General features: G+C 66.3%; 1 protein-coding gene and 1 long non-coding RNA gene across 3 annotated transcripts in view; one reads left to right on the forward strand and one right to left on the reverse strand.

Moving 5' to 3' along the window:
• The window catches only part of GPC1 (glypican 1), a 23,870-nt gene extending 11,272 nt beyond the window's left edge, over positions 1-12,598 (reverse strand). The window contains exon 1 of the mRNA XM_029933515.1: positions 12,430-12,598. Within this exon, the coding sequence (XP_029789375.1) occupies positions 12,430-12,595 (166 nt within the window). The 5' untranslated portion in view covers positions 12,596-12,598. The remainder of the gene's footprint in view (positions 1-12,429) is intronic.
• Positions 28-2,872, forward strand: LOC115287273. 2 transcript variants are annotated; one of them, XR_003906380.1, is made up of 3 exons: positions 28-1,410; positions 2,045-2,237; positions 2,321-2,872. It is a non-coding gene; the product is annotated as an uncharacterized LOC115287273 (long non-coding RNA). The 2 variants fall into 2 exon arrangements; XR_003906379.1 differs by having other exon boundaries at positions 2,062-2,237.
• Positions 12,599-12,604: the final 6 nt, after the last annotated feature.

The following is a 12,604-nucleotide window of genomic DNA, read 5'->3' on the forward strand; positions in this document are numbered from 1 at the left end:
CTCCCAGGAACCCGCGGGCGGCCTCCCCGCGCCCCCTCCAGCCCGGCCCCTCTCCCGGCGGGGGCACAGCCCCTCTTCCCCAGCGGCGCTGCCGGCGGGGCCCCTTCCGGGACGCCGACCCGAGGTGGGGGGTGGCGGGGAGGGGATGCGGTGCCGGATTTCTCTTCCGGATGGAGAATGGCAGCTGCCCACCTGGGAGCCCCCTCCCCTGCTGACGACGACCAGACCCCCGCTCTGTCTGGGCTCTCAAAGCCACCCCACCCGCTACCCCCGTCCCGTCCAGGCCTCCAGCTTCTCACCTCGGTGACCTGGGCCTCCCTGCCAACTGCTGATGTCCTTGCCCTGGGAGAAGCCAACCCCACCTGGCCCAGGGCTCCCCTGGCCCAGCCCCTGCCTTCTCCCTGGGGCGCCCTCCTAGGACACCCGGATAGCTCTCACCAAAACCTGGTGGCCTCCTGCGCCCTGGCCCTGGCTGCCACAGGAGAGAACCACCCCACCAGGCCACCCTCCTCTTGGCCAGCCTGCACTTGGAGAAACCTGCCCAGCAGGCAGCTCTTGATCAAAGTCCCCTCACGGAGACCATGACACTTAAGGGCCCTGAAGAAGGGGGTTTCACCAGGTAAGCCAGGAGGCTGCCTCTGTGCGGTGGGGTCCACTCGGGACCTCCTGGGCAGGCCACACTGCCGGTGGGCACCAGGTCTGGGGGTGCCTGAGCGAGGCGGTGGGAGTCATCAGTGTGGTCACAGCTCTGGCCGAGAGGCCGGCCCCTCCAGCTGGCCTCCCCAGGGTTGCGTCAGGGTTCACGGCTCACACCGTGACCTCAGAGCAAATCAGGGATAAAGGGGACCCTGGGTTTGTGCCTGCTGCACGCGAGGCCTCAGGTCTCAGGTGCAGGGCAGGGGGCTCTTCTCCTGGGACCCAGGGCGAGAGCACCTGACGCTCGGCACAGCCCTCCGATCCAGTGCGTCTGCCCAGCCTCCCCTGGGGCCGGGGCAGCTGAGGGGCCACCTCGTGCCCGCGGGAAACAACCCGGAACAGCAGGATGGGACACGGCTCAGGGACCCTCTCAGCCGTATTCCCTGCAAAGACACGATGCATGCCTGCCCATCCTCCCCCTGGATGCCCAACACCCGTAGGGGTCACAGACTCCCAGCTGGGCCGGAGCACCGGGCAGGACCCTCCAACTGAGGGAGCCCGCAGGGGCTCACGGTGACCTGGGCCCACTCTCAGCTCGGGCCCCATAAATCCTGGGGCTAAGAAGACAAGATGGGAAGGGGCAGAGGGCTCGGAAGAACCCCTCTGACCCAGCCACTTCCCGCCAAGCCTGGGAGCCATGTCAAAGTCACGGGAACCCTCGGCCTGGCATCCCAGCAACTCAGTCCCCCTCCAGCTTGTGACCTGCCACTTCTGGTAACTCTGGGTCCCAGCACCCTTCCCCCTGGGCCCACCCTCTTTCAAAGCCAACTCAGGTCTCCCTCTAGGCGGCCTTCCCAGGTCCCTCCGGGCCACAGCCCCCACTAAGCCCAGGCAGCCCATCCCCCAGGGACCGGCCCCCCCACCCCCCCAGCAGCAGGAAGGCCACTTTGGCTGCTGGTGGAGGCTCCACTTCCTTTCTCTTGTCTCCCCGCCCAGCACCCAAGCCAGCCCTGGGTCAGTACACATGGATGCCTGAAGGCACCATACAGAGAGACTCTGTCTGGAGTCGGCTTTCATCATGGCCCCACGGCGGCAGCTTCAGACCCCCCTGACCTGACCCCTCCCACAGGCGGCAGGACAGCGGGCAGCATGCTGCAGCCACGAGGGGGCTTTCGGGGTGACCTGCCCCCCACTAGGGCGCCCTTGTTCTTACAGAGGCCCGGCGCCTCCGCGGGAGACGGGTGCGCACTGTGCGCGGTGCGGGCCGGCAGACTCCACCTGTACAGCAGCCCGGTCCCTTCCCGCGCGGGCGGAGTGGGAGCTGATGGGAAGTGTCCAAGGCCGCTTGCTGTGAAGTGGTGGCCGCTGAGTGGTGCTAGCCCCTCCCCCCGCCCCTCCCCCCCACCAGACCTCCCCTGATTCCAGGCCCCAGGGGGCGCACTGAGCAGGATGGTGGCGTAGAAGCAGAGGCAGGGACCGGCACCCTCCGCTCCGCTGCCCAGGGAGCTGCAGGCAGCCAGCCCGCTGCCTGGGGAGGACGGTCTCCCCACCGGCCACTGTCCAGGTGCCTCCGCCCACCCCTGCCCTCGCCAACCCAGCAGGTAGGCCCAGCTGGGCAGGGGGCAGCAGATCTGGGCAGGACGCAGTTCAACGCGAATGTTAGAAAAACTGCGTTATTTTTCAGGATAAAAGCATCTGGCCCAAAGGAACTGAAAGCAGAGACTGGAACAGAATCTGGCGTGCCCCTGCGCTCGGCTGCTTGCTCGTGACAGCCAGAAGGTGGCGCAACTCGTGTCCGTTCACAGAGTGGGTGACAAAATGTGGTGTAGCCACAGACGAAATATTATTTGGCCTTCATGAGTAACCAAGGATGGCACCTGCTATGGTGAGGAGGAACCAGCCTCGCAAACGCCACGCCGATCGGAGCGAGAGCAGCCGGGCTTGAAAGGACACTGTGACTCTCTCCCCACAGGCGTCAGATTCAGAGACAGAGCAGAAGAGTGGGTACCGGGGGCGGGGCTGGGGAGTCTGTGTCCACTGGGGACAGTGGTTCGGGGGGGGGGGAAGACAAGAAAGTTTTGGAGACGGACGGCGTGGACAGCTGCACAACAGTGTGAATGTGTTTCATGACTCTGAGCTGTATGCAAAAGCAGCTAAAATGCTAAATCTTTTCATGCATATTTTGTCACCAAAAAAGCAAGCCCCCCCAACATTTGCAACATGCATATACTACACATCTGGTGCTTAGTTTCACCAAAAACTCATGTCATTTACTTCGCATTAAGTACGCAGGACGCACCTAGACCACAACCTGCTTCGCCGTCTGGAACACCAAGTTAAGCGGGTATCCTGCCGTCTCGGCTGCTAAATCTGGCAGCCCTTGGAGGGGTGTGGACGGCGCGTGTGGGTCCTTCCAGCACCATCGCCGCTCCCCCTCCAACCTCAACACAGGGCCGGGGGTGACTTCTGGTGCCCCCAACCGTGGTTCTCCTCCAAAACCTGGCCGCCACCCTCCAAGGCCACACAGTGTCCTTCCTGGGTGTGAGCATGGCCCTAGGCTGGGGGAGTGCTCCCTCATCGGGGGCTGTCCTCCGGGACGGGCCTGAGCCCGGGCTTCCCGCAGCACTCAACTACCAGAGACTGGGACAAGCTGGGGGTGGGGGCACGGATGCCGCAGCGGCCAGCAGGCAGCAGTGGGGGACAGACAGGACAGAATCCTCCCCCTCCAGCCTAGACCTCTGACCCTAGCTGTGTGGCTCCTCAGCTGCCCACCAGGGGGCCCTCCCTGACAGCACCTCCCGAAGGCGGGACTTGGAGGCACAGGTCCCTGTGGCATGGACTCCGGCTGGCACACGGGTACATGGACTCTCACACTCCATGCAGTGGGCACTGACACATCCCCATTTTAGGGACAGCAGTCGAGGCTCAGAGAGGTTCAGTCATTGGCCCGAGGTCACACAGTGCGTGACTGGGGAGCCGGCGTTGAACCCCAGTCGGGAGGAGTCTGCTCTACAGCCCTGGTGGAGTGGTTGCACACTTCACCTCAGGTGCATGTCTGGGTTCCCGTGTCATTCTTTCCCCCTGACTTACACAGAACACAGGGTCACCATGGCGGGCAGAGCCCCAGCTCATGAGACACCTGATGCTCGTCCTGTCCCCGCGCCAATGGAAGGGTCATGCCCTGCGTCCTGGAGGAAGCCACAAAGCACCCGTGTGACCTGGGGCCTCGCCCCCTCTCCTAGGAGTGGGTTGCACGACCGGGCAGCGGGTCTAGAACCAGCTGAGACGTCAAAGTCACGGTGAGCGTGTGAGGGACTGCCAGCCATCCCTGTGGACGTCGGGACGGAGCACACCAGTGGCCTCCAGGCCACCCTCCCTGGACGCCGGAACCCGCTGCGCTCACGGTACCAGGACACGAGAAATTCTGATTAGAGGTCAGCGACCGACCCTGGAGACATAAGCTCTCCCTTGGCCCACACTGCTCAAATTCTCTCCCGGGCCCTCGCCACGCACCCCGGCGAAGAACTCCGGCCTTCAGTGCCCGGCCCTCACACCCGTCTGCCTGCCCGTCCGCCCGCCGCAGCGCCCTCCTCCCCGAGCCGATGCCGGCGCCCGCCCCCGTGAGGCCACCCTCCCCGACCGGCTGGCTCCACCTTGCCTAGAGCTTCCGTTCAAGGGCTTCTCATGAGCCACTGACGTTTCTGGAAGCCGCCTCCTTGCCATCCCAGAGCACCCAGCCCTCCCCGGGGGCCCTGGCCACCCCGACCAAACACGCCCCTGGGGCACTGCTCGTGCTTAGGAACCACACCTGATCCTGGGGACGGGGCTTTAGCTGCGTGTCCAACCTGTAGTCCCCCAGCCCCCCAAACGCACAGTGACGGGGACGTCCAGGCCCAGGGTCGCTGCAGGGGAAGGACGACTCTGTGAGTGTGGGCAGCCCTGCCACACCAGGGGCGGAGGCCAGGGATGGGCGGCTGAGTTAGGAGCCTCACCCTTTAAAACAATGCTGTTGGTCCACGCTGCCCCGTGTTGCGCAACAACCAGGAGTGCCATGATGGTCATCTGAGCCGATCCGGGCAGCGGGGGGCAGTGCCTCTCCCCCTGGGGCTGGAGATGGTCGCAGGTGGGTGGATGTGCTCCCCTGGCCCCCAGAGCTTAAGGACACACCCAGATGTCATCCATGGCTCACCACAGGGGCCCACATGGTTCAAGGTGCCTAGGATGCCCTTAGTCACAGGGACGGCCACCCAGGCCACTCACAGGCTCAGAAAATGGGTCCTCAGTGCCAGGATATGGTCTGAAGGTATGCATGGGCCCCCGACTCCAGCGCTGATGGGGAGGGAGCCCCGTGGAGTACAGATGCACCTGTCTAGGGCCTGGAGTCCACCCTTCAGGTGTTGGTGGCACCGCCACTGTCCCAGGACTGACCAGCGGGGTGCAGACAAAGCTTGGACATAGTCAGCGTCCGCAGGTTCTGGCCCACTGAGTTCGGAATGGTCTGAAAGCCCCAAGTGAGTTTCTCACTAAAGCGCGATCTGGGAACAGAGACCACGGCTTTTCATCTCTGTGTTCCAGAAACTAGCAGAGGGTGAGCACACGGTGGGTGATGGCTGGAAGGGTGGAGGCCCTTGTCCCTGCAGTGAGGCTCAGGCATCGGGGCCATCAGGAGGCCCTCCTGGCGCGGCTGGCCAGCCGAGCGTCATGAGGGCCTCCCGTCGGCCTGCGAGTTTCCTGGGCCTCGTCCGGCCCCTGCTGCTTAGGAGCCCCCCAGGCTCTGGGGCCTGCCAGGGCCCATCTCTCCTTGGGCCTGTGGGTGCTCCGGGCCTTGACCCCGGCTCTCTGTCCTATGGCCGACCTCCCCCTTGCACGCTGAACCACATGCCCAGTGCCTAGGGGAAAGGGCCCCACAGCGTCCCCTAGTGCCCGCTCCTTCCTCGCCAGGCACCCTGCCAGGGTCAGCACCGTTACCCAGCACCCACACTGGACACCAAGACAAGGAGGCAATTCGGAGTGATCCCTCAAGGGGCCAGACTCTGAGCACGGGGGCCCCTTTCTGGGACCAGCTTCCTCACCTGAACGCTAAGTGGCTGGACTAGACGGTGCTCAGCCCACCCTGCAGGCACCCATGGAAGGGCCTCCAAGCAAGAGGCTGGTGGTGGCCAGGGCGAGGGGCTAAAGGCCGCAGGGGCTCGGCCCCTCAGCAGGGAGGAGGGAGAGGCCCAGAGCGGAGTCCCCTCGGGGCTCCTGGCCGGCCAGCTCCCCTCTCTTCTGGTCCTCACGTCCACTGCGGGGCCCTGGGGCTTGCTGACGGCACGGGCCCCGAGCTGTCCGCTGGCCCTCACCCGGCACCGCCCAGCGGTGCTAGTCTCCTGCCCGGTCCGGCCCGTCTCCTCCGTGAGACACGGCAGGGGCAGGGTGCCTCTGGGGGGCTGAGGTCAGGACCAGTGGCAAGGGAACACAGTTGATGGAGCCCCTCGGGGCTGCCCTGTCACCCAGCCAAGCCTCCAGAACCCAGGGAGCACTTGGCAAAAATGAGCAGCCAGACTGCTCTGCTGGGCCCCTGTGCCGGCAGCCTGCTCGCCACCTTCTACCGCCCCGCCTCCTGGCCCCTGGCCCCACTCCTTCCCTCCGGGGGCTCAGCACCTGCCCTGAATGCTGTGCTGCCCTCGGGGGCCCTCCCGCTTGCCGGCGGGGACCCTGAGGAAGCAGGACTGGCGGGTCAGCAGTCACCAGGCCCCGGTCGCTGGAAGGAGTGGCCCCGGCCCTCCCACCCTGCCAGGCCTGGGGAAGTCGAGGCTTCCAGGGGGCTGGACATGACTCAAGGACCTGGTGGAAGTCAGGGCCTGGACCCGAGGCCTCTAAGCCCACCCCACCAGAGCTGTGCCCGGAGGAGCTAGTGGGTGGGAGGGGGCCAGGAGATGACCTGACTCCTCCACGCTGTCACCGGGCCTCGGCGCCCATCCGTGCCTGTGGCCGCCTTGGGGAGGCACGGCCCTGTCTGGAAATACCCGGGCCCGGGGCCCGCTGTGGGTGAGCTGGGCCGCCTGATTCGCACGCCGCAGTCCTGGCCCCCAGGATGTCCGAAGGCGCCGTTACGTGAGTGGAGGTCTTTGCAGACGTAACTGGCGAAGACGGAGGCACACGGGAGTTGGGTGGGCCCCTAGTCTGACAGGTGTCCTTACTTTTTTAAGGTGAAACCTGGAGGCGGATGCAACTCTAGGAGAGCCCGCACAGAGAAGAAGCCGGAGGCCCGGAATGGCCCCTGCCTCCCGGACCCGGGGGAGCCAGCCCCGCACACCTCGATCCTGAGCCTCTGGCCCCGGCCCGGCCCTCGGGAGGTGCTTGGAGCAGCTGCTGCCCAGACTCGGGGAGAACCCTGGGGAGCAGGGAGAGTCCCAGACTGTGGGCACCGGGGGGACGCCCGGGAGGCTGCTGCCAGCCATGTGCTGGGGGTGGGTGCATGGAGGACCCACCCAGCAGGAGAGGGGACAGGACGCAGCCGGCCTGGCCCCCTCAGGGGCTCCTAAACCCTTCAGGATTCTAGGGTTCCTACGGGGACAGCAGGTGTGCACACCCCCCACTCAGAGCCTCCCCAGCATCCAGAGCCTGTCTGAAGGCACCCGGGGAGGCTGGCGGCCTGGGCCTTGCCCCCCCAGTGCAGAGGCCCCGGTCGGAGGCCACGCCTGCCCTTGCCTCACACCTGGCCGCCGTGTGCCCCCACCTGGGAAGGCGGGGTGAGGCCCGGGGCAGGAGCAAGCATCCCCACTGTGCCACCCCCACCCCCAGGAAACTTCCGGCGGCTCGGGGCACCTGCCCAGGCCTGCTCCCAGACGATTGCCGGCAAGAACGGCCGCCAGGCACGGCGGCGGCGTGCCGGGCTCCGGGGTGGGTGGCCTCCAGCTGGAGCCCTCGTGCTCTGGAGCCCATTTCTCTTCTCCCAAATGCGGGCAGTGACCTTGCCCCACAGGGCTGTGCTACTGGTCAGACGTCATCAGCGATGGCCCCCGGCAGAGACACTGGATGGGCAGGAGCTCAACTAGACAGCAGGGCTGTGCCCCCCAGGCCTCTGACACAGGCCCTGAGGCTTACTGTGAAATCACCCTGAACTAGGCAGGTCTTGGGAAGAAGAATCTGGCTTATAGAGAAGGGCCCAACCTCTTGCTGCCTGGGCACGTCCAGGCCTGGGCAGAGGCCGGCCCCACGCCCTACCTGACTCCCAGCGGCCTCAGGGGAGCCCATGTCCTGTCCAGGGCCGGCCAGGCTGACCCCACATCTGTGGGCGTGGATGACCTAGCACAAGCACGGGCACCCTACGCCAACCGTGCTCTCCTCCTGGTCCTGAGGCCCAGCCTGCCGCCCGGCTGGTGTGTCCCTGGTCCCTCTCCCAAGAGGCTGGGCCACTGACCATCAACCTCAGACTTACACTGTTCCCTAACTAGTGCCAGCATGGAGCCAGGCCTGTTTGCCTCATCCCCGAGGCTCGCTCACCCCTGGATACGCATTTGTCCGGGAGTCCTGGGGGACTTGGCCAGCGGGTACGGAGGACGTGGTTGGGAACACACAGCCCTGTCCTGACAAAGGTAGGGAGGCCTGGTCAGAGGCTTGGGAAGAGTTCCACTTAAGAGATGTTCTAAGCTGGCCTAGAAGGGAAGCCAAACCCAGCAGAGCCCACAGAAGGCGGCTGGGGGACCCCCAGGGCCTGGCCTCCAGAAAACTCGGAGCCCAGGACTGGGCTGCAGTGAATGCCATAGGCTGTGGGGCCAGTGGGCTGGGCCGCAGTCCCCAGCGCTCCCCGTGGGCTCCATGTGCTGGGCGAAGTTACGTGGCTCCCCTGGGCCTCGCTTCCCTCGAGTGTAAATCAGGTCCCCAAATACGCTTCCTCACCTGACAGTCCCGGGGAGTAATGGGAAGCAGATACGAACGGGGAGAGATGTGCACCGAGTCGGCGTCACGTCAAGGGCTTTCAAGACCTGGGGTCTGCAGGGGCCTGCAAAGACCTCCCAGCAGGGGCCAGCGGGAGACTCGAGCCTGGGCCGGCCACACAGTGCCTGCGCCCCTTCCTGGGTGCCTTCCAGGTGGTCCTGACTATTCCCAGTGTCGCATGTGAAGCCGCAGGAGACAAGTGGGGCGGAGGCTCACACAGCGGGACTGATTTTGAACCAAGGCCCAGGGAGGACGTAGCTCCGCTCGCAGGAGCACGGCAGCGTGTCCGGCAAGGCGCTCAGGCCGTTGCATCATGCGGGTGGCCCTGTCGAACGCTGGCTCCCTTGGGCCCCCATCACACCCCTCCCCCGACTCAGAGCTGGGGATGATGAAACCAGAGGCCCTCGAATGGCGGAGGGACAGGGCCACAGCACGACCAGCGCCGAGACCCCTGGGGGACCCAGGCCAGGCACACGGGGCGTTTCTGCCTTCTGAGCGGGACAGGGTACCCAGGTGGCCAGGGGCCCGGCCGGGTGCTGGGTGGCCTGCGAGAGCCCCAGAGACCACAGCTGAGGGACAGACACCGGTGGGTTCTTTTGAGCCCAGGCCCGACAGCCCTTTCCCTCCCCCAGAGTCTCCCCACCAGACAGGTAGTGGGGGTCGGAGCCGGCACACAGAAGCAGCGACTTCTGCTGACGGGCCCGGGGGTGGTCCTTGGTGTGAGCCCCGGGGCAGGCCGCTACCCACCCCTGCCACAGGTAGGCTCAACCCTGGGCCGGACGGGCGGCCAACCGGTTCTCACTGTGCTGACAGCCCCCTCCGACCTCCAATCCCCAGGGCTGGACCTCCAGACCCCTCCGCCTCTGCCCAGACCTTTCGTCTCCCCCTGCCCGTCCTGCACGGCTTGGCTTGGAACAGGACACAGGTGGGTGGGTCCCTGGCAATGCTGACTGGGGACCTCTGGCGCCTGGAATGGGGCCGGCCTCGTGGCTGCGACATGGACGCGTATAGACAGGGGTGGCCCCAGGCCCCAGCACCCCAGCGAAGGGTCAGTCGGATATAAGGCAGTCACTGGAGTGCCAGGAAGCCAGGGGGTGCTGGAAAAACACCTGGGGGCCAGGAGCAACCTCGCCGGCAGAGGCAGAGCGCCTGCGGGCACCAGCGGGCATGTGTGATTCAGCACGGGCCGCTGCCCATCCCTGGCACTGGCTCCCGGGCTGCGCTGGACACAGGGCCCTCCCTCACTCCCTCTGTTGCCTTCTGGCCCTCAGGAGGGTCCCCTGAGACCCCCATGGCTCCACCCGGCTGCTGCCTCCCCAGCCCCGCTTCCTCACCTGTAAAATGACAACAGCTGTCATCACCAACTGCCGGGAACGGCCATCCAGAAAAATCACACAAAGTCACGAGCAGGAGGCTTCTGTGCCCTGACACCTCCTGCTCTCATGAGCCCACTGTCATTTCTGAGGTCCCTTGGGCAGAGGCTGTAGACCCCTCCCTGCTTTCCAACCACTCCACCCGCTCAGGGCCAGCTGAGTCCAGGCAGGGACTCAGAGCCCTGTGCTGGAGAAGGCCCGGGGCAGGCGACCCCAGGGCCCTGTGCTGGAGAAGTCCGGCCACCAGCCTGCGGGAGAGAGCGAGGCAGGGCTCCCCGAGCGGGACACGCTGCACGAGGCCACCAGAGGGCGCCTAGTCCACGGAGGCCAGGCCCCACTGCAACAGGCGGGGACACTGGGCCAGCTACTGCCCTGGGAGGTCACCCTGCATGCTCTGCTCCACGTGGCGCTGGCACTGTGTCAGCGCCTGGGCCCCGCAGGGCACTCTGGGGTCCCAGTGCTCACAGGGGTCAGGGAGGGGAGGGTGCTCCTCGGCCCGAGGACGGAGGAGCTGAGGGGTGCCGGCAGAGGGGGCACTGGCAGAGTGCAGCCCCTGGCATTCCAGGCCCGGAGGAGGGCGGCGCCCCAAGCCCTGGCCAGCATGATGCCGGGACAGCTGCGGGGTAGCCGCTCGCTCCCAGCCGGACAGACAGCACCCCGTCTCCACCCATCACATGCGCAGACCACAGAGCACTTTGATGGTCCTGGGTCCCTAATCCACTGTCTCCCCCACCCCCAGGGGAACAAGACCTGGCCCCCAGCCCAGTCTCCCCCCTACCCCAGCTTCTCCAGTTTGCCCCGCTCTCTCCCAGCCTTTGGCAGCTGCCCAAACTCTGCCTCTTGGTCTCTTGGCCTCACCAGGGCAGAGATCTGTGGGTTTGAGCAAGTCTAGGATGGTCCCAAAGAACACGGTGGCCAAGCGACAGTGGATACGTGGGGGAAAGGCACAGGGGTAGGCTTCCAGCCAAGATAGGGGGCTGCGTGGGGGCAGCTTGGAGCACCCCCAAGCGTCTGGGATAGGATCCAGAGGGGGACACCCAGGCGAAAGTTCTGTTTGTGTGGGAGGAGGGGCAGTGGTGGAGCAGAGCGTGAGCCAAACTGCAGAGGGCGCTGTGCTGGCCCCAGGCGGCCAGGTAGCCCACCAAAGCGGGTCCACCAGAGAGGCAGGCCAGACTCAGACAGGAACTCTCCGCAGGGGGAGACGCCGGAAGGCCTACTCTGGGTATTAGGAGGGGGCCCCTCCCAAACCTCGGTGGGCTGCGGGTGGCCACGATGTCAGTCTCTCAAGGCAGCCCTCTGTGTGTCTGACCGTCCCGGGGCCGGGGGGCCTGATCCTGGCTGTCTCCCTTCCACTCCCCGGCAAGGCAGGGCCATGGACCGACCGCACACTGATACACTCATCTGTCGTTCAGAATTCTTGCATTCGTGGTCATTCCCTGTCCCCCATGTCACTATCTGAGCAGAGCCCTCCCCCTAGTTTGGGAGAAATTCCTTCTCTAAGGGAAGCTCGTCGGCTCTGTTCTTGTCCGCTGTGTCCCAGGCACCCTGCACAGATGTAGTGTGGGTCCCCACACACTTGCAGTTTGAGGAGCCTGGGGGTCTGGATGGTCCTTAGGGCATCCTACTCCACCCCTCACCCCCCACAGCTCCTCAGAGGCCTGCAGGGAGGGGGTGGGCAGGACTGCAGGCAGCAGCAGGGCTGAGGATGCCTGGGAGGGTTGATGCTCTTACAAAGAAAAGACCCGGCCCCTGGGCGGGATCCAAGGCCAGGATCCAAAGCGCCGACCACCTGCAGCTCGACTCCCCGCCAGAGGCGGCCCCAAGTGCCAGACCGGCAGGCCACGAGTCCAAGTTCGCTGGGCAGGAATCTTCCTTTGGTGCTCCAGGTGGCAGAGGTCAGCGCCTCGCCCCCACCCCCAGGCACCCGGCTGGCTCCCTACCTCGCTGGAGCCCCACTCCCGCGAGGAATGGGGGACTTCTAATTGAACCCACCTAGGCTGCCCGTTGCGGGGGGACCCTAAAGGAATCCCCAGGCCCGACCCGAGGCGCCTTCCGGAGAGGCCCGTACAGCCAACTGAGAGTCCCTAGCCCGCGGCTGCCCTGGGCAGCGCCCCGCCAGCCGACCCCGCAGTCAGCCCTGCGCGCCCCGGGGCTTGGATCCCCGCCCCGCCACCGCGCTGGGCCGAGCCGAGGGCCGAAGGAGCCCAGCCCCAGCTCTGGCCCTGCAGGACTCCCCGCCGGGGACTGCCCGGTCCACAGCTCCACGAGGACAGCTCCGCGGGGAAGGTGCCGGTGTGCGTGCTCGTGGCTGGGAGGCGGCCGAGCGCAGCGCACGAGACCCGGGCGGCACTTGGAGGCGAGGGCCCGAGGGGGTGCAGACGGGCGGGGGCGCAGGCGGCCGGCTCCGCGCTCCGGGCAGCCCAGGGGACAGCAGAAGAGCGCAGGAGAGACCGGGCGCGCCAGGGTCCGGGGCTCCGGGTGCCGCGCCCTCACTTACCCGAGATCTCCGCCTGGGGCACGTCGCTCAGGCTGAAGCCCTTGGCCCCGTAGATCTGGCGGACTTCGCTGCAGCTCCGGCTCTTGCTGGCAGGGTCCCCGCGGGCGCAGGCGGCCAGCGCGGCGGCCGCGCAGAGCAGCCACCAGCCTCGGGCCCGCAGCTCCATGGCGGGGCT

The sequence above is a fragment of the Suricata suricatta genome, chromosome 3, assembly GCF_006229205.1.
Source record: "Suricata suricatta isolate VVHF042 chromosome 3, meerkat_22Aug2017_6uvM2_HiC, whole genome shotgun sequence".
Lineage (NCBI taxonomy): Eukaryota > Metazoa > Chordata > Mammalia > Carnivora > Herpestidae > Suricata > Suricata suricatta.